The 25,343-nt window shown below is 42.0% G+C and overlaps 2 protein-coding genes across 2 annotated transcripts; both read right to left on the reverse strand.

Moving 5' to 3' along the window:
• Positions 1–1,786: 1,786 nt before the first annotated feature.
• Positions 1,787–12,803, reverse strand: LOC101107193 (olfactory receptor 7D4-like). Its single transcript, XM_042249447.2, has one exon. The coding sequence runs from the start codon at positions 9,170–9,172 to the stop codon at positions 8,234–8,236; it is 939 nt and encodes a 312-aa protein (XP_042105381.1). The 5' UTR covers positions 9,173–12,803; the 3' UTR covers positions 1,787–8,233.
• Positions 12,804–14,507: 1,704 nt separating this feature from the next.
• Positions 14,508–25,180, reverse strand: LOC101107442 (olfactory receptor 7D2). Its single transcript, XM_060415432.1, has one exon. The coding sequence runs from the start codon at positions 23,163–23,165 to the stop codon at positions 22,227–22,229; it is 939 nt and encodes a 312-aa protein (XP_060271415.1). The 5' UTR covers positions 23,166–25,180; the 3' UTR covers positions 14,508–22,226.
• Positions 25,181–25,343: the final 163 nt, after the last annotated feature.

Genomic DNA, 25,343 nt, shown 5'->3' on the forward strand with positions numbered 1-25,343 from the left:
ATTCCGTCTCTGTTTTAAAGAATCATATTGTCTTCTGGGTTGGTTGGCTGAGTAGAGGGATAGGATACAAAAATAGAAATCTGTTAGAAGTTCATTGCTGAGTTCAAGTTAAGTACAACGGTGTCCAGTTGCTGTATTTAAAATGGATAACTAACAAGGACTTACTGTATAGCACATGGAACTCTGCTCAATGTTATGTGGCATCTTGGATGGGAGGAGAGTTTAGGGGAGAATGCATCCATGTATATGTATGGCTGAATCCCTTCACTGTTTACGTAAAATTACCACAATGTTGTTAATCACCTATAGCCCAATACAAAATAAAAAGTTTAGAGTTTGAAAATAAAAAAGGAACAGTATTAGTATTGGGTTGGCCGAAAAATTCACTTGGGTCTTTCTGTAAGATCTCAGGAAAAAGCCAAATGAACTTTTTGGCCAACTAGCAAGGGTATTTCGAGAGTCACATTGAAAGTGGCTGTAGTTTCATTTTCACTTCGGATAAGTGGTTCCCACAATTTGTTTAACAACAGCTGATGTACAGTTCCTGGACTGTTTCCACTTTCCCCGATTATGAACAATGCTGTTGTAAGAAAATGTATAACACACTTTTTGGAGTGTTGGTGAGTTCTTCCAGGAGTGTGAAATTGTTAGGTTGTAAGGTCTGTGTATGTTCAGTTTATCTTAATGCCAAAGGTGTTTCTAAATGTGTAATGGTTTGTGTGTGGTATCATTTAAAACAGGTGTTGCTGAACTTCAGAAAAGTGTTTAACTCATACTTTGTTGTTTACTTGCTAAGTCATATCCAACTTTTTTGCAACCCAAGGGACTGTAAACAGCCTGGCTCTTCTGCCCATGGGATTTCGATTTCCCAGGCAAGAATACTGGAGTGGGTTGCCATTTTCTTCTCCGGGGCATCTTTCCAAACCAGTGATCAAACCCACGTCTCCTACATTGGTAGACAGGTTTTTTTGCCATTGAGCCACCAGGGAAGCCTTAACTCATGTACCGCTAAATTGTCACGTGAACTCATCCATGTAAGCAGGCAAGAAAAATGTTTTACATGTTTTAGCATTCCTGATAACTCCTTCTCACCAAATAACAAACCTTGCCTTACTCCCACAAGTGACCCGTGTTCTGGCTCTGACAACATGGCTTGGATGTTTATTTTTGGACCCTATACAAATGGAGCCGAACAGTATATGTTCTTTAGTGTCTATCTTAATTGACTCAAAAATTTTGTGAAACTGATCCATATTGTTTTGAGTTCCTCTAGATAGTAGTTCATTTTATTGTGTTCCATTGTTTGAATATTCCAGTTTATTAAGCAGTTTGTGTTGGTGGATGTTTGACTTCTCAGTTTGAGGCTATTGTAAATAATGCTGCTGTGAGCATATTTTAATATTTCTGATAGTGCATAAATGCGTGAGTTTCTGTTGGGTTTATACCGTGGACTAATATCACTGGGTCATATGTGATGCATATTTCACAAATGATGCCAGCTTTCCAAAGTGTTTGTAGACAGTTTTCCAACAGGCTCTTTTATGGAATTGGATCAGATGATACCAGATTTGCCTGCCTTTTTCGTACTGATATATTCCAGATGTGGGCCTTATGGCTGGATATGTTTTGAAAGTAATTTTCCCCATTCTGACTTGTCTCTTCAGTGTTTTAATTGTTATCTTTTGATGAAATAAGTTCTTAATTTTAATGTCATCTAATCTTTATGGGCATCCTCCTCTTGTGTAAGAAACATTAACCTGCCCTAAGGGCAAGAAGATATTCCACATTTTTTTTTTCTATAAGTTTTATTGTTTTTGTGTATACATTTAGATCTGTATCTTGGTACTGATTTTTTGTGTTAGAGTGTGAAGTAGGATTAAGTTTTATTTTTTCCATATTAACCCAACATCATTTATTTTAAAAGTATTCTTCACCCCAGGAATTTTCCACCTTTGTTGTATACTGAATTCCATATGCATTGGTCTAAATTTAGGCTTATTTCTATTCTACTGTTCTATTTGTTCACACACCATGTCACAGTGTTTAAATTATAAATAAGCTTTATAATAAGTCTCGATATCTGGATGGACTCGTTTCCCCTCATGGTTTTTCTTTTTCAGTCTTTTCCCAGGTATTGTGTATGTGTGTTTGGGGGAGGTTATGTATACTTGTCTGTTAACTTGTCCATCTCCATAATGCTAGCTTGTTGGTATTTTTATTGGCATTGCCTTGAATTTGTAAGTTAACTTGGTGAGGAATTAATATGTCTATAATGTTAAGTTGTGTTATCCAAGAACAAGGGATGTTTTCCCATTTGTTCAAGTCTACTTTAGTGTTTGTCAGGAATGTTTAAAAATTTTCTTTTACAAGTATTCTAGTCTCATTAGGTTTTCCGTAAGTATTTAATCTTACATTGTTAATTAAAATTTCTCAACCATTATGTCTTCACAGCTTTTGTATGTGAGAGCTACTAATACTGTATCTTGATTTTACAATTTGCTGCTTCACTGAATTCTTTCATTTTTTTGAGTTTATTTTATTTATTTTCTGTGATATTCCAGGCATACTACTGTATCATCTACAGATTGAGTGAGCTTTGCTTGTTTATCAGTCTTTTAAAAAAATACTTATTTATTTTTGCTGTGCTGTCTTAGTTGTGGTTTTGAACTCTTAGTTTCAGCATGCAGACTCTTGGTTACAGCATGCATATGAGATCTAGTTCCCCAGCCAAGGATCAAAACCCAGGCCCTCTGCATTGGGAACATGGAGGCTTACCCATTGGACCACCAAGGATGTCCCTGTTTGTCAGTTCTTAAGCCTCTAATTTTTTTTGCCTGTGTGGTTGCATTGGCTAATACCTCTAGTATGATAATAGAGGGCATCTTTATATTGTTCTAGGGGTAATACCCTGTTTTTCCATTGATTAAGATAAATGTCTTTTAGAATGAAGTATACATTTGACCCTTGAACAACATGGGGGTTAGTGACACTGACACTCCACATAGTAAAAAATCCGTGTATAACTTTTTTGGTCCTCCATATCCATGATTCCACATCCAAGGATTCAGTTGCAGATTGTGTGGTACTGCAATATGTAATTTTTGAAAAAAAATCCATGTGTAGGTGGATTCCTGCAATTCAAACTCATGTTATTCAAGGATCAATATTTTATCATATTGAGAAGGTATTCTGTGTTCTTAAATATTTTATCATAGATGTGTACTGTATTTTGTCAGAGTTTCTCTGAACATCTGTGAGGAGGAATGTGATTCTCCTCCTCTGATTTATTAATATATTAATAAATTTTCAACACAATAAATTTTGTGTCCTGAGAATGAATGTCACTGGCCATGGTGTATTATTTTCTTAATGTGTTGTTGGATTGCTTGCTAGTGTTTTGCTGAGAATTTTGCATTGGTATTCACGAGTAATTGAAACATGGTTTCTTAGAACTGTCTTTCTGGTTTGGGTTTTAGCATTATGGCTGCTTCATGAGAGGACTTAGAAATTTTTTCCTCTTTTACAGTACTCTGGAATAATTTGTACAGCATTAGGACTATATGGTTTTTGGAAAATTAGGTAGAATTTCCTATGAAACCATCTGGGTGAATTGTTTTTTAGTGGTATATTTTCTTAGGAACTTTATTTCTTTTATGGAAGTTAGTCTGTGTTAAGTTTTCTAACCTGAATGGAGTCAGCATTGGTAATCTGTATTTTCCTGGGGAATAGCTCATTTCATCTAGCATAGAGGTCAGTAAAGTGGTCATATGATTTAAAAATATTTTTTGATTCAATGGTCATCACGAGTGACCATCACATTTGATGGTCGTTTCTCCTTTCCTGCACCCTTTCTACTTGCAGTGCTCCATGCAGGTCTTTGGGTGCTTGGTGTCAGTAATTGTGCATCGGTGAGTGAAGGTGCTGAGTGTTCTGCAGATCAAAAGTTTTCCTCCGCTCACTAGTGAAGGAATAGCAATTATTGACGAGCTCTTGCCTAGATTTGGAGGGGAAAAAAATGTACCCTAGAAGCCAAGCCCAAGGGGAGAAGAGTACTTTTTCTCAGCATTGACTAATGTAAGACTGTTTCTTTAATTAGGAGCCCTGGGAATCCAACACAGCTACTCCATGAGCCCAGTTCCAACATCATGTCAGTTAATAGGGCAGAAGGAAACTGAATTCCCACCTGCACCTAAGTGCCCCAGAGCTTTTGCATGTCATCACACTTTTCTGCCAGTTCTTGGGACAGACCTGCTACTTTACACAGTCTCTCTGGAGGGGACTTCTAATTATATTCTTACTCAGTCTTCATGTCTTATTATGGCCTGAGTTCTTGGGGCTTCTCCTACAGGAACCAGCTCTATCTTGTGTAATATCTGGGTAACTCCAACCCACTCTGGATTTTTTTCCTCCCTAAAGAACCAGTGAATGTCGATTAAGGGCCTTATACTGGATTAGGCTTTGGGAAGAAAGACATGATGCTGTCCCTAAAGGAGTAAAGATCTAAGAGGAGAGATGGGTATAAACAATATATAAGATAGCTAATATGGCCTGTTAATCCATTAACATGGACCCCAGGAGGTATGTTAACTGTTGGAGTTCAAAGAGAGCTGTATTGAAGAGATGACACAAGCTAAGCTTAGAAGGCTTACTTATAGTGTTCAGAATCAGATTTGAGTAAGCATGTCAATCATGAGTGCAAAGGCAAAGAAAATCATGCATCACATTCTCTGACATGTAAAAAAGGACAGTCTTGGAAGTAGAAGATAAAACTAGAGGGGTAACATGGGATATTATATAACACATACATCAGGACTTTATCAATCTCAGTTTCAAAGTTAATTGAAGTTGATAGAAATATGTTGACATTTGGTGAGATTCAGTTTAGAAAAGTAGCCTGTGCACGCTTTTTAGTAGAATGGAATTGAAGGGAGCCTGTTCATAATTGCTGCATAATAAACTACCTGAAACACAGTGGTGTAAAACAACCACCACTTGTTTAGTTTACAGTTCTGTTGGTTGACAGTTGGGCTAAGGTGCTTGTAGTCGACTGCTGGTTTGGCTTGGGGGTTACTTGCTCCTCATTCTGGTCTCATCCTCCAACAGTCGAGATGGGGCTTTGTACATATGATGCTGGAAGGTTCTAGAAGAGCACAAGCTCCACTGTGCAGGTGCTTTTCAAGTGCCTGTATGTGTCGTGTTTGCCTGCACCCCATTCCCTAGTGCTGGTCACATGGGTGAGCCCAGGGTGGAAGAATCCTCAGAGCTACAAAGAAGGGAAGTGGGTACAGGAAAAGGAAGAAATGGTACCTGTTTTTGCAGTCACCACAAGCCCAGTGTTATAGTGCAAGGATTTCAAATGATAGAGGATAACTTTATATAGATGTAATGAACATATAGGGAAGGGCTTTCCTGGTGGTCGAGTGGCTAAGAATCCACCTTGCAATGCAGGGGACACGGGTTTGATCCCTGGTTTGGGAAGATCCCACATGCTGCTGAGCAACTAAGCCCATGCACCACAACTACTGAGCGTGCATTCTGGAGCCTGTGCTGTGCAAAAAGAGAAGCCACTGCATGAGGAGCCCATGCATCACAATGAAGAGTAGCTCCTGCTTTCCGCAACTACAGAAAGCCCTCATGGAGCAATGAAGACCCAGTGCAGCCAAAATAAGTCTTTAAAAAATCGACATATATGAAGCTGCACATTCTTAAAATATATACTGAGATAAGTTTTGACCTATATATACACTTGTGAAACCGTCACACAGTCAAGATGATGCCCCCAAATGTTTCCTCATGTCCCTTTTAATGCTTCCCCATCATTCCCCAGGCAACCAATGAACAGACAAGGTTCTTGTCCTCTGGAACTAAAATTTGTTCATCAGTTCAACAAATGTCCATTAATGCTTCTGTACCAGACCTAAGGCCCCATTCTTCCTGTAAGAAGAGGCTCGTATCTTAGATCCGTTCTATTTGGGGCCTTAGGAAAACCAGGGTCTAACCCTCACTTATTTTTTTTCCTCTTCATTTTCCTTTCATCAGTTGTCTGAGTCATGGTAAATCACTGATTTTCATTCAGGAGTGATTTTGTTCTTAAGGGATATTTGGCAATGTCTGGACATTTTTTAAAAATCTTTTTTGAATGGAATGTGAGAGTTGGGGAAGCTAGTGGTGTCTAGTGTATAAGGCCACAAATGCTGCTAAGCACCCTACGATGTATAGGGCAGTGCCCCTGCTCCTCCCTTACCCTCTGTCCCAAGAATTATCTGGCCCCAAATTTTAACAGTAGCCAGGTTGAAAACCACTGTGATATAGTAAATGTCTCTACACTTGTAACTAATTGAAAGACAGAGGACAATCATACTGTTCCAGTCTTATTAGGATGGTACTATCTTGGCTTCATCTTATTCTAATTCTCCAGGTCACCAGGGCCAGAGGTTCCATAGAATGATTGGAAGCTAAAACGTATTGAATAAAGTTAGGTTTTTTTTCACCAGTAGCAATCAGTTTGTATCTCAGCCTCAGACCCCTGCTGGAGAAGAATGCAGCTGTACAGAGCTTTCTGGAGTCCAGGATCCTGCCGATAGGTGTACCTCTTTTGGTACAAGATGGTGGCATAAATAAATATGTTCATAAATATGGTAGCCACTGCTTTTTGCAAATGTGTGCATTTGATGTTAATTTTCTATAATCACCCCAGCAATTATTTAATACCAATGAAGAATCTGAGACTGCTTATAAACAGTGCTAAATTGCTTTAGTTATGTCCAACTTTTGCAACCCTATTGACTGTATAGCCTGCCAGGCTCCTCTGTCCAAGAGTAAGTGAGAAAGTTATAATTCAACCATTGGAGTCTGCCAGGATCCAAACCAGGTATTCACCAAGAGGGTTCAACATTCCTCAGGTCAACCCAAGGCAGGTTTTAATTTTTTACCCTCATTTCAAGAGAATCTCCCCTTGGGGCTGAACTGTATAAAAGATGCTCTGCCTTCCCAGTTAACTGTTGCAGGGAGTCCTGGTCCAATCTTTAGTCTCTAGATCCAGGGAAGTTCTCTCTTGGACTCTGCAAATCTGATCTTCAGCACGTGGTGCTCTGGACTGAGCCTTGGACAGGCTGCTGCTCCTACATGATGTCCTCAGTGCTGTGAGTCAGCTCTGGGAATTCACTCAGCCTCTTCTAAACCCGTAGCCTGATCAACCCTCTACAGCTTTTCCGCCTGGTCTGGTGATAATGGATCCCTTTGTACCTTTACCATGGTGAACGTGGACCTAGATGGCCCTAATGGATCTTCTGATACTTAATGCCAGACACTGTTCTGAATTCTCTTATGTATAATGCTTAGTCTCCATTGGAACTCTTTAAGAAATATGGTGCACAGAGACACAAAGAGGTTAAGTAACATGCATGAGATTGCACCCTTAGTGAATGATGAAGAGAGATTAACCCAGAGCCCTCTTGACTTCTGTGATCTGCCCCACCTCAAAATATGTTACGTGCTATGGAAATGAATGAACAGAAGGACAGTGGTCAGGTTTGGGCTCTCTGAAGAGCTGACAGTTTCTATTTGAAGCCTAGCATGTGACAATTTAGGGAAGTGTGGACCAGCGAAGGAAGACAGTGAGTAGAATGTTTTGGACCTTTATTTTAGATCAAATGGGTCAACAGAGAGCAGAGTTTCCTTTTTCTGAAAGTATAAACTGCACTGAGAGTCCTAAAGAAGTTTCTCATTAAAGTCCTGAGTATAGGTCAATGGCCAACACCAAAGCATGACTCACTAAGGGTAAAATCTTACAGGGTGAGGGAGGTTGGTATGAGACAGTCCAAACAATGGTTTTCAGACCAAGACTAGGGAAAAGCATAGTCCAGCAGGCACGGTGCTAGAAGTTTGAACATAATTAGGGTTTAAAGGTGAGCCAATGTGTAAATTTTTGTGGTCATTCTTGCCTCCTCGTCTGCATTTCTTGACTTGCTTTTTCCTCCCTTGATGCTTATAGGAATCAATCCTTGGAATGATTTGTTTCCATGAGAAGTTTAGTTATTGATTGGTCATTCTGTTTTCCTTGGTAGATGGTGAGCATTTTAGTGTGCTGCTTCAAGTTTGTCTTTGGCTCAGACATATTTTCTTCTAGTATATCATCAGTAGTGTTTCTTTCCTATGTCTTCAGATTGCACCTTCATGGACACCAGTTATCAGCACTTGGGATCTCCGTTGCCTGCCCTTAATTTCCATTATCTCACTGAGAGTATGTTCCTCTAGTGAAAACTCTCCTTAGAGCCCCCTTCATGTCCCTGTTCCTCAGACTATAGATGAAGGGGTTCAGCATGGGGGTGACTACTGTGTATATCACCGAGGCTATTGAACCCTTTCTGGAGGGATGGGCTGTTCCTGAAGTGAGGTAGACCCCAAGGCCTGCACCATAGAACAAGGAGACAACTGAGAGGTGAGACCCACAGGTGGAAAAGGCTTTATACTTTCCCCCAGAAGATGAAATGCCCATTATGGAGAAGATAATTCTAGAATAAGATAAAAGGATCCCAATCAGGGGAATAATACCCAGCAAGCCAGTTACAAAATACAGCACAATGTCATTGACAAGGGTGTCAGAGCAGGCAAGCTTGAGAATTTGAGTAAGTTCACAGAAGAAGTGGGGGATATTTGTCTCTTTGCAGAAAGTTACCCTCAAAACCATCAAACTTTGCAACAAAGAATATGTCAGGCAGATCAGCCAAGAAAGCAGAAGCAGGAGACCACAAAAGTGAGGGTTCATGATGACTGTGTAGTGCAGGGGGTGACAGATGGCCACGAACCGGTCATAGGCCATCACTGTCAGTAGCAAATTATCTAGCCCAGCAAAGATCATGAAAAAATACATCTGGGTAAGGCATCCTTCATACGTGATGCCTTTGTTCTGCTTCTGGATATTCACCAACATCTTGGGGACTATGGTGGAGGTGAAACAGATGTCAGTGAAGGACAGGTTGGAGAGGAAGAAGTACATGGGGGTGTGGAGGTTGGACTCAGAGATGATGGCCAGGATGATGAGCAGGTTCCCTGTAACACAGACCAGGTACATGGACAGGAACAGTCCAGTGAGGAGGGGCTGAAGGTCCACATCATCTGAGAGCCCCAGAAGGATGAATTTTGAAATAACTGTCTGGTTCTCTGTTTCCATATAAGTTATGGAAATTGCCTTATGGAAAGAGGCAAGAATAGTGTTCAAACAATGACAAAACAGGAATGTGCCATATACTTGAAACTCATTCACTCAAGTCTTATGTCTTATCTATGAATTTTCTTTAGTTGACCAAGATCTCAATAATACCTTCCTTGTTTTGACCTCTACTCCTTGGAACACCTCTTTAAAAATTGAACGCTCTAGGACTTCCCTGGGGGTCCAGTGGTTTAGAATCTGACTGCCAATCCAGGGGACATGGGTTTGACCCCTGGTCCAAGAGGGGTCAATCCACGTGCCATGGATCAACTAGGTCCTTGAGCCACAACTAATGAAGCCCATGCACACTAGAGGCCCTGCTCTGCAACAAGAGAAGTCACTGCAACGAGAAGCCTACACACTGCAACTAGAGAGGAACCTCAGCCTGCTGCAATTACAGAGAGCCTGCATGTGGCAGCAAAGACTCAGTGTAGCCAAGAATAAATTAATAAATTTAAAAAAATGAATGTTCTAGGAATTCACTGGTGGTCCAGGGGTTCAGAGTCTGCCTTCCAATGTGGGGGATGCAGGTTTGATCCCAGGTTGGGGAACTAAGGTCCCACATGGCATGGAGCATGGACTATAGAGCCCACATGCCACAACGCAACAGCCCGTGTGCCACAAGAGCCCAGGTGTTGCAACAAAAGATCCAGCGTGCCACAACCAAGACCAAACACAGCCAATAAATAAATACATACATATTTAAAAACATGAATGTTCTACACCATGCAGGGCTTTCTTTCATCTTCCCTGACTCACGACTGTTCCTTTGCTCCCGAATTTCTGTGAAAGTACCAGCCTCATGACCATCTCCTTCCTGCCTTGCAGTGGTGGTCTCTTCAAGTCCCAGGGAAAGGTGTAGAGGTGATCATTGGGAATTACAAAATTAAATGATATTTTCTTATCCTCATGTCATTTGCTTGAAACAGGATCTTTAAGCAGACCATTCTCTGTCTCAAGTTTGACTTGGAAAAGGATATCATGAAAAAGCTTTATAGATAATTCCTCCATTTATCATATAGTAGTTTATCTATTACTTTCCCAATTGATCCCTCTATTGTCATAATGATCAGTGTAGCATAATGCACCCTAATTCCAAAGGCAAAATCAGAGCCCCCACCATAATTGTTCCCAGCAGGTTTGTGTTCTTTACATTTCTTCAGGTTGAGAGGACTGTGCCTTTTCTGTTGTATTGCCATTTCATAACCTAAGCACTTAGTATAGTACTTGGTATATAATATGTGTGTGTGCTTAATAGCTGCATGTCTGACTCTTTTCAACCCTATGTACTGAAGCCCACCATGCTCCTCTTCCATGGGATTCTCCAGGCAAGAATATTGGAGTGGTTTGCCTCCATGCCCTCCTCCAGGGGATCTTTCCAGCCCAGGGGTCAAACTCTGCGTCTCCTGCATTGCAGGTGGATTCTTTCCCCACTGAGCCATCTGGGATATAATAGGTGCTCTATAAATATTTGTTGAATGAATAACAGAAATTGTCAGCGTAGAGTAGAGGCAATTTCCTATCATAAAATCTTTTGACTAAGAACAAAGAGTATTTATTATGAACTTTATTCAATTGAAAATAAAGAGAATGAGAGCCTTCTGTCTTTTATTGCATTCCTTAAAATTAAAAAAAAAAAAAGAAAAAAGCCTTGGTTTCTCTTTGAATGTTGCACCCCTGCCACAGGAGGGAATGTCTAAACTGAGAATAGTTGTCCTCAATTTTATATGCATTTAAGCAAAGGTTACTTACTTCCTTTGAGCTGAAATGTGTGTTTATAACTTACATGGTTTTAGTTCCCCTCTCTGAAGATCATTTCTTTTTGCCATGATAACTTTAGATGTTTGCAGACATTTAAATGATTCTCTGAGTCTCCTCGTCTTTCATTGATTTCACAGTTATTTGAGTGCCTACTGTATGCCAGGCACTGGGTTAGAGCCAAGTATGAAAGGTAAGAGACATGGGCTCTGCTATTCTGTAGCACTGAGTGTTACAGAAATGTTACTGCCTTTGACTGCTCTGAGGTCATTATTCTGATTAAGACTCTGATGATCCAGCCACTCAGAGAAAGTGATTAGTAGGAGTATTAACAGGTCAAATGTAAGGAACTTAGTTGAAAACCCAAGAAAGTTTGTGAAAGAAGATGAATGAGGACAGGCAACTTTTAAAACAGTAAGATGACATAAATACAGAAATATCAATGGGACAGACTAGACAGTCAGGAAACAGTTATTAGCCAATGTGAGAATTTAGTTTGTAATATAGATAATATTGGGCTTCCCTGGTGGTGGTTAAAGAATCTGCCTGCCAATGCAGGAGATCTGGGTTCGATCCCTGGACCTGGAAGATCCTCTGGAGAAGGGCCTGGCTATTCTTGTCCCCAAAATTCCAGGGACAGAGGACCTTGGGGGGGGGGGCGGGGGCTGCGGTCCATGGGGTCACAAAGTTTGACATGACTGAGCAAGTGAGCATAAGCAACACTATATATATGAGAGTCACACTTTTATTTATTGGAAAATAATGCTTTGATATTAGATACTCAACTAACTCAACATTTTATAATTGTAGGAACATCCTGTACAATTTCATAGCTTTGGACCTTTGCCCCTCTCATTGGGAGTCCCCTCTCACCTGGAAAAGTCGTATCCCCGCTCCCATACTCTGTCCTGAAATCTTCACTGGCATTGCCAGGCAGCAACGGGCATACTCTCTTTGGACCTTCTCTGTACCTTGTTGAAACTGGACCGCACTGAAGCAAGCTATCACATTGCATCCATGTGTTCATTTCTGGGTTTTTACATCTTACCTGGAGAGCAACACATTATAGTTACCTCTTTATGTGCAGTACCCAGCTCAGTGTTAGGCATAGAGGAGAAGCTCTGTAGGTGTAAAAATGTCCTTTTGAATGAAAAAATGGTGAAAAATTATTCAGGTGGGTACAGAGTAGTCTTCCCTGGTGGTTCAGATGGCAAAGAATCTACCTGCTGTGCAAGAGACCCAGGTTCAATCCTGGTTTGGGAAGATCCCCTGGAGAAAGGAATGGCTGCCCACTCCAGTATTCTTGCCTGGGGAATTCCATGGAAAGAGGAGCCTGGCAGTCTATGGCTGACTCATGGGGTTGAAAAGAGTTGAACACAACCAAGGGACTAACACATACACACATAGAGTGGGTTATGAGGGGGTGGGCCAAAACTGAGGGACACTTAAAGGAGAGTTGATCTAGAAATAGAGGTAAGAGAACACAGAGTGTAGTGGGGCTTGGAGAGCTCTGTCCAGCACCAGGGACATTTCCTTGATTTTGGTAGGCTTTTCTTCCCCTGGTGGCTCAGTCGGGGGGAAAAAAAAAAAATCTGCCTGCAACGCAGGAGACCTGGGTTTGATCCCTAGGTGGTGAAGATCCCCTGGAGAAGGGAATGGCAACCCACTGCAGTATTCTTGCCTGGAGAATCGCATGGACAGAGGAGGCTGGCGGGCTACAGTCCATGGGGTCGCAAAGAGACACAGCTGAGCGACTAACACCTCTTCCCCATACATACCTACCTGTGTGCCAGGAAAATGTGCAAGGAAAATATTTGGCTCCTTCTTACCTCTTTACCACAGCTGTCTCTGAGCAACATAAGGCATCACAGTACAATTTCTAAAGGTCTGGGCTCTATGATCTTTGCCTCTCTCAGTGGAGGACAAACAAGGACAGAGATCAGAGACAAAGAGCTGAGTCTGGGACTCAGGGCTAGACTGAGACCTGGCGTGGCACAGGGCGTTTCCTCCTGCCGTGGGATAGGTGAGCCAGAGGAGAAGAGCACAGGAGGATTACATGGGGCTGAATCCCCTCACTTCCTACTGAATGATTGGCTGCTTTTGTGGTCTGTTTCTGGAGAGTTCCCCCCTCGAGGGTCCAGGCAGTAACCTGCTCTGCCACATCCACCCACTGGGAGCAGAACTGGAGCCACACGTGGGGTCTGCTATCCCCCCATCCCCAAGTCCTACAACCCCATACCTCAGCCCTCATTAGCCCCTTTTCTTCCTGAAGCAGTTTTTCTCCTCGGGTATGGCCTCTAGGGTACCCAGCTTCCCTTAGGGAGCATCTTACTCCACCTCCAGTTCAATTACAAGTCTAAAGATTAAGAAACATCTTGGGTGAAGTCTTCTTCAAGATCCTGGGGACACCTGCGGACCGCTCTTTGGGACAGATATGAAAGCAGTAGAGGGATTTCCCTGGTGGTCCAGTGGCAAGACTCCATGCTCCCAATGCGGGGTGCCTGAGTTCAATCTCTGGTCAGGGAGCTAGAGCCCACATGCTGCAAACTGAGTTCACACGACCAACTAAAAGATCTCATGTGCTGCAACTGAGAGTTTGCATGTTGCAGCTACAGATTCCACGTGCTTCAGCAAAGATCAAAGATCCCATGTGCTGCAACTAAGATTCAGTTCAGTTCAGTTCATTTCAGTTCAGTTCAGTCACTCAGCCGTGTCCTACTCTTTGCGACCCCATGAATCACAGCACGCCAGCCCATCACCAACTGCCGGAGTTCACCCAAACTCATGTCCATGGAGTTGGTGATGCCATCCAGTCATCTCATCCTCTGTTGTCCCCTTCTCCTCCTGCCCCCAATCCCTCCCAGCATCAGGGTCTTTTCCAATGAGTCAACTCTTCACATGAGGTGGCCAAAGTACCAGAGTTTCAGCTTTAGCATCAGTCCTTCCAAAGAACACCCTTTAGAATGGACTGGTTGGATCTCCTTGCAGTCCAAGGGACTCTCAAGAGTCTTCTCCAACACCACAGTTCAAAAGCATCAATTCTTCGGTGCTCAGCTTTCTTCACAGTCCAACTCTCACATCCATACATGACCACTAGAAAAACCATAGCCTTAACTAGGCGGACCTTTGTTGGCAAAGTAGCGTCTCTGCTTTTGAATATGCTGTCTAGGTTGGTCATAATTTTCCAAGGAGTGCTGGGGTCCAGCCCCGGTGGATCCAGGGAATTCGAAGGTGGGGACGGCATCAGCGTCTTTGGAAATAACTTATTTAATTACAGATAGAGAGGGATTAGAAGATTAGCAGACAAAAAGAGGCTGAATTGCCGGGGTCCAGCCCCGGTGGATCCAGGGTGATTCGAAGGTGGGGACGGAGTCGGTGTCTTTGGAAAAATACATATTTAATCACAGATATAGAGAGATTAGAAATGGATAGTGTAGTAGGAAAATTAGTGGAGAAAAAGAGGCTGAATAACTTGGATTACGTGGAATAGCATCCATGCTCCAGATGGGAATTCAGCCAGAAAAACGGGAGCAAGAAAGAAGCGACATGGGGGAATCAGTCTTTCCAGAAACTGATCCGATTTCTTTATTTTGGGGTTTGCTTATATACCTTTTGTTACACATAGGGATGAATACAGAGTCACGCGGGAGTCAGCAGTCCTGACCTTTATCAAAATCAGGTGCTTCACATAAATGTATAAAAAAGGTACATCATCTTCTGGCCATGAGTGAGACCTGCTGACATTTTATGATCCTTTCTTTCTGATAACCAAAAAACTTATTTCTTCCAAGGGTGTTTTTTCTTAAACCAGGCACCACCCTCCAAATAAAGTTACATTCCTATAGGGTGAGGGTGTAGTGAGTTACAATCAAGAAAGGAATTTATTTAACCCAAGGTTAACATGATTAGTCTTAAAGGTTAATACTTATTTCTCCTATATGCTTAAAGGTTAATACTTATTTCTCCTATATGTTAGTTATATTCATTATGAGGGTAGGGAACATGGAGATTTAGCAGCAAATGTCAGCCCAACAAATGAAAATCCTTTCACCAATGCTCCCCTTAAGATCTATTTAGTCTTAAGATACGATAAAGTTACATTTTTACATAGCAAGGACACAGTGATTTATAACAAAGTACAGTGATCTATTACAAAAGAGAAAATCCATTAACTCAAAAAGTCTAGTATTGCTAACATCAAAAACTACTGTATTTCCTTTTCTATATTCCAAATACATTGATTAATATATTCCCAGGTGCCTAAGGATATGGAGGCCTGGCGGCAATCATTGACTCAACAAGAAGAAAAAGCCCTATGCTAATTAAGACTCTCAAAATACTCCAAAACTCTCTGTGCTGTTTATGGTTGAGGGGTAGTAAACAATCATGTGGTAGTGGCAGGAGTATGGATAATCCTGTCACACAAGCTAGTCTGTCAGCAGAGAGGTTTGACCTGAGACATCCTTGTCCCACCCAGAGCAGGGAATTAGCAGCAATTATTGACACAACAAATGAAGAACCCTTCACCGATATAATTCCTAACCAACCCACTATACTAATAATTTCTAACTCCCCAAAAGAATTTGCCTTTAGTAAGTCTAAAACATCTCGTGCCTCTCAGGTTGGGAGGCTGTAAACAATCACATGTGGCCGGACGAACCTATACAGGTGGGCTAGATAACCTTCAGAGGAGTCTGTAAGCTGAAACACTCGTGTCACGCCCAAGAATTTTTATCGCCTTGGAGCTGCACGTTTACTCCTTCTCCGAGAGAAACAGTTATGGGGGAGAGCCCCCCTGCAAAGTCAGAGGTGTAGGTGAGAGCATAAAACAGACTCTGGTTTTGGGGTTAGATGCTTGGGAACAGGGGATCTCCTGAGGCTTGATCACGCCTTTGCGTATGCCAAGCCTCCTTCCTCATGACCTTTGCCATGGGCGGAGTTCCTCACGCTGGCCCCCAGCAAAGGAGTAAGCGTCTTTTAATTTCATGGCTGCAATAATCATTTTCAGTGATTTTGGAGCCCCCCAAAATAAAGTCTGACACTGTTTCTACTGTTTCTCCATCTATTTCCCATGAAGTGATGGGACCAGATGCCATGATCTTAGTTTTCTGAATGTTGAGCTTTATGCCAACTTTTTCACTCTCCTCTTTCACTTTCATCAAGAGGCGTTTTAGTTCCTTTTCACTTTCTGCCATAAGGGTGATGTCACCTGCATATCTGAGTTTATTGATATTTCTCCTGGCAATCTTGATTCCAGCTTGTGCTTCTTCCAGCCCAGCGTTTCTCATGATACACTCTGCATATAAGTTAAATAAGCAGGTGACAATATACAGCCTTGATGTATTCCTTTTCCTATTTGGAACCAGTCTGTTGTTCCATGTCCAGTTCTCACTGTTGCTTCCTGACCTGCATACAGATTTCTTAAGAGGCAGGTCAGGTGGTCTGTATTCCCATCTCTTTCAGAATTTTCCACAGTTTATTGTGATCCACACAGTCAAAGGCTTTGGCATAGGCAATAAAGCAGAAATAGATGTTTTTCTGGAACTCTCTTGCTTTTTTCATGACCCAGCGGATGTTGGCAATTTGATCTCTGGTTCCTCTGCCTTTTTTTAAAGCCAGCTTGAACATCTGGAAGTTCACGGTTCATGTATTGCTGCAGCCTGGCTTGGAGAATTTTGAGCATTACTTTACTGGCATGTGAGATGAATGCAATTGTGCAGTAGATTGAGCATTCTTTGGCATTGCCTTTCTTTGGGATTGAAATGAAAACTGACATTTTCCAGTCCTGTGGCCACTGCTGAGTTTTCCAAATTTGCTGGCATATTGAGTGCAGCACTTTTCACAGCATCATCTTTCAGGATTTGAAGTAGCTCAACTGGAATTCCATCACCTCCACTAGCTTTGTTCATAGTGATGCTTTCTAAGGCCCACTTGACTTCACATTCCAGGATGTCTGGCTCTAGGTGAGTGATCACATCATCATGATTATCCGGGTTGTGAAGATCTTTTTTGTACAGTTCTTCTGTGTATTCTTGCCACCTCTTCTTAATATCTTCTGCTTCTCTTAGGTCCAGACCATTTCTGTCCTTTATGGAGCCCATCTTTGCATGAAATGTTCCCTTGGTATCTCTAATTTTCTTGAAGAGATCTCTAGTCTTTCCCATTCTGTTATTTTCCTCTATTTCTTTGCATTGATCACCGAGGAAAGCTTTCTTATTTCTCTTCCTTATTCTTTGGAACTCTGCATTCAAATGGGAATATCTTTCCTTTTCTCCTTTGCTTCGCTTCTCTTCTTTTCACAGCTATTTGGGTGCAGCCAAAAAGTAAAAAAATAAAAGCAGTAGACAGGAGCACAAACTTTCAAGAGTCACCACAGTAACAGGACAATGACATAGGGCATTCCCAGGCCCAAACAGGCATGAGGCAACTTGATACTGTGTGTCTGGAGAGTTAAGTTGGAAGTCAGGGGTAACTGAGTGATGGGGATGTCAGGACCTTCACAGAGCCCTGTGGTCTGCTTTGTAGTCAGCCTAGTTGATGCCCTGTGTTCATTCAACTTATAAACTCTTTTAAAGCCCCTTCCTTTTTAAATTTTATATTGGAGTATAGCTTATTAACAATGTAGTGATACTTTCAAGTGGACAGTGAAGGGATTCAGCCATACATATACAGGTATCCATCCTCCTCCAAACTGCCCTCCCATCTAGGCTGCCACATAGCACTGAGAGGAGTTCCCTGGAGCACCTTCCAGTTTTGATGATGTGATAAACGAGTCAGAGTAAGTCTCATGGGATTTTCTTGTGCTTGTACAATCCATTGAGGTTATCCAAGGAGACAAAGGATAAATAAACAGGTAAATAGAAAATTATATATATAGACAATGATGTAATTATGTAAATAGATTATGATTTATATGATTTAAAATATTAATGAAGTAGGGGCTATGGGCTAGAGAGAGCCTGAGGCTTCTCAGAGGAGGTGACATTTGGAACTAAGATGGAAATATTCAGAAAAGACCTGGAGCCAGGCAAAAGGCAAGGGGGAAAAAGCATACTCGGCACTCTCGGGAGAGGAAAGCACATATGCAAAAGCCCCGAGACAGCAACTGGTTTGATATTTTTGTCACAGGCCAGTGTTTCAGAAGCCAACATGGAAAATATGTGAGATGGGTATGGCCAAATGTTAGGGCCCTGGTCATTCAGAGCTTTATAGACCCATTTGAGAAGTTAGGGTTTTAATCTTAGAGAGATGGGAAGACACTGCAATGCTTTGTAGCAAAAATGATGTGATATGATGTCCTTTTTTGATTTCTAAATTTTCTCTGGCTGCTGTGTAGAGACTGGGCTGTAGCTGGGCCGGACTGGAATTAGGGAGACCAATGAAGAGATGTGGAGACCATCTGGGGGAGTGATGGCAACAATTATCATTACTCTTTAGGATATTTTTATTCTGATCAGTCTATCTGTCTTATATATTTTCAGTTAGTTTAATTCTCACCTGATCATCCCAAAGGGAGCACAAAAAATTTTCCAAGATTATGAAATACCTTGTTGTTGTTTAATCACTCAGTCATGCCCAACTCTTTTGTGACTCCAGAGACTGTAGCATGCCAGGCTCTACTTTCCTCCACTATCTCTCAGAGTTTGCTCAAATTCATGTCCATTGAGTCAGTGACACTGTCCAACCATCTCATGCTCTACTGCCTTCTCCTTTTGCCTTTAATTTTTTGCATCAGGGTCTGTTCCAATGAGTCGGCTCTTCACGTCATCTGGCCAAAGTATTGGAGCTTCAACTTCAGTAACAGAGGAGGAAATGGCAACCCACTCCAGTGTTCTTGCCTAGAGAACTTATGAACAGTATGAAATGTCTAGGCCACAGGAAAATGCCAACCACTTAAAGAAAAAGATGGAAGTGCCAACTGGCCAGCCTGTCACCCCATAGTAAACTTTCTCTTCTTCTAGGTCTGATATCAGGTTTTCATGATGGGAAACGATGCACCTTTTAAATTATTTATTATTTTTGGCTGTACTGGTTTTTTTTTTTTGCTGTGTGCGGACTTTCTCTAGTTGCAGCGAGCAGGGGCTACTCTCTAGTTGCAGTGTGCAGGCTTCTCATTTCAGTGGCTTCTCTTATTGTAAATCACAGACTCTGTGACACACAGGCTTCAGTAGCTGCAGCACGTGAGCTCAGTAGTTGCGGCTTTTGAGCTCAGTAGTGTGGTGCATGGCCTTACTTGCCCCTTGGCATGTGGAATCTTCCCAGATCAAGTGTTGAACCCGTGTCCCCTGCATTGGCAGATGGATTCTTAACCATTGGACCATGAGGGAAGTCCACAATGCATCTTTAAAGAGGTCCATTGGATTTGTGTGGGTCTGGAGGTCCATGGGGTGAATGGGAAGGACTGCTGGGAGCAGTATTTCCTCATTGTCAAGACAAACAGGACAGCTGGGACAGACAGATGCTAGGGTAACAATATGCAAGATTTCTGCTCCAAGGACTGCAGTTTGTGTTCTTTGTTTTGACAGGGGTCCCAGGAGTCTCCCTCAGAGTTTTGCTTTTCTCCCACACCTATTTGAGCTCCCATAGGTATCTCAGCTATGAGCAGCAAATGGGTGCCTCTCAAGTGTCCTCTAAGTGTTCCAAAAAGATGGTGAAGGTGATAATTAGAATGAAGACAAGAAGGACAGCAACTGTGTTATGAACCTTTGTGGAGGGCATCCTGTGTCCCAAGTCAGAGCTTATATAGCTTGTTTCATTTCATCTGCATAATCACCCTCAAAATCTAGGTGCATGCTCTGTTATTGTTATTGTTAAAGTTTTTATTGGAGTATCGTTATTTACAATGTTGTGTTGATTTCTGCTGTGCAGCAAAATGATTCAACTATACATATACATATATCCACTCTTTTAGATTTCTTTCTCATTTAGGTCCACAGAGCACTGAGTAGAGTTCCCTGTGCTTTGCAGTAGGTTCTCTATTTTAAACAGAATATCAGTAGTATGTATCAATACCAATCTCCCAATTCATCCTACCCCTTCTCCCCTTGATATCCATAAGTTTGTTCTGTGATTATCTCTGCTCTGAAAATAACTTCACTTTTTTAAAGATTCCATGTATAAGTGATATTATGATCCTATTTTTCTGCTTTATTATTATTCTATAGAAGAGAGAAGGAGCTAAGAATTTTTATGTAATTTGTACCAGTCATGAAGTAGAAAGGTGTGAAGCCAAGTTTAAATCATGCCGTCTGACTCCCAGCACAGGGCAATACTGAATGGTATTCTCCCTGTGTCAACTAGACATTTCACTTCCTGGAAACTCCAGGAAGAGATTGCCTGCTCACTCTGCTTTACCTTTGGGGGTTCCTGGGAGACCACAGTGGGGAGCAGTGGATGGCGCCTGATGCATCAACTAAAGAGGAATTGCTGTGATCACAGGCAGAGAGCATAGGAAGAGTTGTTGTTCAGTTGACTAAAATTGAGTTTATCATGGATGCGAAAATGTTCTTGTTTATTTTGTGAGCAAGAATCCTAGTCATTTTATAGCTGACAAAAGTTATAAATGTATATCTGTTTTTAAAAAAAAGTTTTAAAACTTCTGTAGGTGGTAAACCCATGTTCATAGCAGCATTATTCAGAGTAGCCAAAAGATGGAAGGAACACAACTGTCCATAAACATATGAATGGACAAAGAAAATGTGTAACATACATGCCATAGATATTCATTGGAAGGACTGATGCTGAAACGTCAATACTTCGGCCACCAGATGCAGAGCCAGTTCATTGGAAAAGACCTCGATGCTGGGAAAGATTGAAGGCAGGAGGAGAAAGGGGCGACAGAGAATGGGATAGTTGGATGGTATCATTGACTCAATGGAGTCAATGAGCAAATTCTGGGAGACAGTGAAGGACAGGGAAGCCTGGCATGCTGCAGTCCATGGGGTCACAAGGACTCGGACATGACTGAGTAACTGAACAACAACAACACACACACACATACACACACACAACTTTATTTTCTTGTTGAGATTCCATTTCACTTTCATAATATTGAAACGGTTGTATTGCAGTGTCTGTGTCTTGAATGTCATCTAGTTGGTACAACTGTTTGGTGTTTGTGTATATCCCATTGTGTGTGTGTGTGTGTGTGTGTGTGTGTGTGTATGTGTTTTGTTGGCTGTTAGAATCTCAACTGTCTCACCTTTAAAATGGGAATAGATTCATTCCTATTGGGAAGATTACATGAGATAACAGAGAGCAGTTAGCATAGGCTTACCGTAAAATAAGCACTCAAACATCAATTATATTTTCATATGTATTCAATCATACTTTATCCAATTTAAAAAACACTGATGGTGGTACAAACATATACACAACACAAATCCACAATCAAACACATAGAAATAAAGTGAACAATCAGGAGTTTAAACATGCTATGCCAACATTGGAGATAACAAAGCTATAGTAAATTTCAAATCGAAGTTTTGAACTCACCAGTGTGGAAGTAAGAAGACCAAAGACATAATTTTTTGGATAGCAGATGGGGCAGAAATTACTGGGAAGTTGTTTGAATGTGGTTTAAAACCTAGAAGAGGGAATTCCCTGGTGGTCCAGTGGTTGGGACTCAGCACTTTCACTGCCATGGCTCAGGTTCAATCCCTGGTCAGGAAACTAAGATCCTGCAGGCCATGAGACACCACCAAAAATAAATAAATAAATAAAAACTAGGAGAGGAAAAAGAAAATCACAAATCTTACAGGATTGGGTGAAAAAAAAACAAGATGATTTGAGACATGCAAGAGTAATTCTTTCCTTTTTTGCTGGCTGTGCTGGGTCTTTTTTTGCTGCATGTGAGCTTTTCTCTAGTTGCAGCAAGCGGAGGCTACTCTCTAGTTGCAGTGCTCAGGATTCTTTTGTTTTGGAGCACAGGCTCAAGGGCATCTGGGCTTGAAAGTAGTTATGATGCGTGGGCTTAGTTGCCCCATGGCATGTGTGATTTTAGTTCCTGGGCCAGGAATTAAACCCATGTCCCCTGCATTGCAAGGTGGATTCTTAACCACTGGTCCACCAGGGAAGTTCCAAGAGTAAGAACGTCATCACCAACTCAATGAACATGAGTTTGAGCAAACTCTGGGAGATAGTGGAGGACAGGGAAGTCTGGTGTGCTGCAGTTCATGAGGCTGCAGAGTCGGAGGGGACTTAACGACTGAACAACAACAACCCACAGAACCTGTTAGTCTTGAAGCCATCAGAATTATCACAAACAAGAGGTTGTTCTGTTGAGGAGCCTTCTGAGGGTTCCCTTCACATCCTTGTTCCTCAGGCTGTAGATGAAGGGGTTCAACATGGGGGTCACCACGCTGTACATCACAGAGGCCACTGAGACTTTCTGGGGGGAGTGAGTCACTGCAGAAGTGAAATGGACCCCCACCCCTGTCCCATAAAATAAAGAAACAACTGAGAGGTGAGACCCACAGGTGGAAAATGCTTTTTGCTTTCCCCCAGATGAGGACATCTTCCTTATGGATAAAGCAATTCGTGAGTAGGAGAAAAGAATCCCAATGAGGGGGAAAACACCCAGCACACCAGTCATAAAATATATCAAAGTCCAGTTCAGGAAGGTATCAGAGCAGGCCAATTCAAGAATGTGTGTCAGTTCACAGAAGAAATGTGGAATTTCAAGATCTCTACAGAAGGTCAGGTGCTTCATCAGACAAATGTGAAGGAGGGATGTCAGGACACCAATGAGCCAGGTAATAAAAACCAGCCAACCACAGAGGTGTGGGTTCATGATGACCGTGTAGTGCAGGGGGTGACAGATGGCCACAAACCGGTCATAGGCCATGGCAGTCAGGAGCAGAGTGTCCAGGATCGGAAAAAGCATGGAAAAATACACCTGAGTGAGGCAGTCCATGTAGGAGATGGCTTTGTTCTCTGTGTGGATGCTCAGTAGCATCTTGGGGACTATGCTGGTGCTGAAACAGATGTCAACCAAGGACAGGTTTGAGAGGAAGAAGTACATGGGGGTGTGGAGGTGGGAGTCGAAAATGATGGCCAAGACGATGAGCAGGTTGCCAAGCACAGTGACCAAGTACATGGACAGGAACAGCCCAAATATAAGGGGCTGCAGTTCTGGGTCCTCAGAGAACCCAAGGAGGATAAACTCTGAAACTCCTGTTCTGTTTCCTGCTTCCATGTAGCTGATATATCTATGAAGGAAGAGACAAGAGCAGCAGGAATTAGCAGCAAACTGGCATCCTCCACATATTAGAAATATTGACCATGCCTTTCACTCAAGTTTTAATGTTTATGAAGTGTGCCATTTTGTCTAAGCATTGGAGCTTTGTTCACTCAAAAGTAAAAACCTGTTTTTATCTTATATCTTCTCCTAATTTCTTGTATTAAGTATCCGTTTTATGACAACAAAATGAAAATAGAATCCTATAAAATGGAATCTGGCATTCCTGACCGCTTATCTGAAGGATCTGTTTTATAACAACCCTGTCAGACGGTTATGGATCTTCACAATGGGGACAAATCAACAAGATGCAAATAATGTTGCTTCTGTGGGATTGAAATCCTGCACATTTGGGATCCTGCCAAAAGTGCAGGACTTCAGTCTAAAGACTAGGGGCTTCCCTGTGGCTCAGTGGTAAAGAATCCGCCTACCAATACAGGAGACGTGGATTTGATTCCTGGTCTGGGAAGATCCCACATGCTGCAGAGCAACTAAGCTCCAGCACCACAACTACTGAGCCTGGGCTCTAGAGCCCAGGAGCTGCAACTACTGAAACCTGGGTATCCTAGAACCCATGCTCTGCAACAAGAGAAGCCACTGCAAGGAGAAGCCCGTGCACTGCAACTAGAGAGTAGCCCCAGCTCACCCTAACAGAAAAGCCTGCACATAGCAACAAAGCCCCAGCACAACCAGAAATAAAAAATACAAAGACTAGGGAACATCAGACAAACTCAAGTTGAAGGACATTTTACACCATGTCTGACTTGCCCCTTTCAAAAATGTAGATGCCAACAAATTCAAATAAATTCTAGCAATTGTTCTGGATTAAAGGAGATTAAAGAGACATGTCAGCTGAATGTAATCTTCGATGTTCTTTTGCTGCAGATGAAATTATTAGGACAACTGTCGACATAGACATGAGTTCTGTAAATTTAATAATAGTATATAAATGTTAATTTCATTATTTTGATAATTGGGCTATGGCTGTGTGAGGCAATGCCCTTGTTTCTAGTGAATTTTGAAGACTTAGAGATAAAGAGATCCCATATGTACAGTTCTATTTTCTCTTAAGCGCTTCTGAAAAATTTCACCAAGAGACACAGGCACACACACACCCTTACAAAAGGAAGAAGGAAAAGTGGATTAAAAAAAAGTAAAGATGGTCAAGTGTTAAAATTGGGGAGATCCAATAGAAGATATACATAAGAACTATTTGTTCTTTTAACTTTTCTCTAAATCTGAAATGAGGTTAAAATCAAAAGTTAAAAAGTATCCCCTTCACATTATGCCCAGTAGTACAGGGCAGAAAAACAAGAAGAAAACCCTTTGTGAGATGCTGTCAGAAGAGTTAGACTGTCAGAAGAGTTAGACTCCCTCGTAGCTCAGATGGTAAAGAATCTACCCGCAATGCAGGAGACTAGGGATCAGTCTCAGTGGGGAAGATCCCCTAGAGAAGGGAATGGAATGGCAACCCACTCCAGTATTCTTGCCTGGAGAATTCCATGGACAGAGGAACCTGTCAGGCTACAGTCCAAGGGGTTGCAAACAGTCAGACACAACTGAGCTACTAACACTTTCACTTTTCAAAGAGCACTGCAGCTGGGGTCACCACTCACAGATTTTGGAGCCCACAGTCACACTCTCCTAGAAACCTCAGCCTGAGAAACTTAATCTAAAATGGTCCCCGATGAACAGTACCCTAGGTCCCAAGCAGAAGCAAACACATCTGCTCTGGAAAGTGCTTTCATCCCAGGATCTTCTCCTCAATGTCAAGAAGGGAGACGGTTTTGCAGTCTCCAGAAGGGAGAAGGAAAGAAGGTTTTTCTTTCTTTTAACACTCTTTCCAGGTTTTCCTGTACACGTTGCTCCTCCCAACCTCCCAGTCTTATTTAGCATCATGCCAGCCTTTCACTCTCAAAGCCCCTACATGTTTGCCTTTAGGAGTCTTAAAAATGCTAGAATTCTTCCCCCAGCCGTGCCTGTGGAAGTCCTGCCCTCTCTGATGAGATCCTCCTCCCTGCTTTAGTCATCTTGTGGTGACTCCTTTCCTCATCTCTCAGATGAATCCTCCCTGCTCACCAACTGCAGTTCACTAGTCCATGCCTTTAAAACCCTTTCTATTTTTCTCCATTAAAC

This window comes from Ovis aries, chromosome 5 (assembly GCF_016772045.2).
Source record: "Ovis aries strain OAR_USU_Benz2616 breed Rambouillet chromosome 5, ARS-UI_Ramb_v3.0, whole genome shotgun sequence".
Lineage (NCBI taxonomy): Eukaryota > Metazoa > Chordata > Mammalia > Artiodactyla > Bovidae > Ovis > Ovis aries.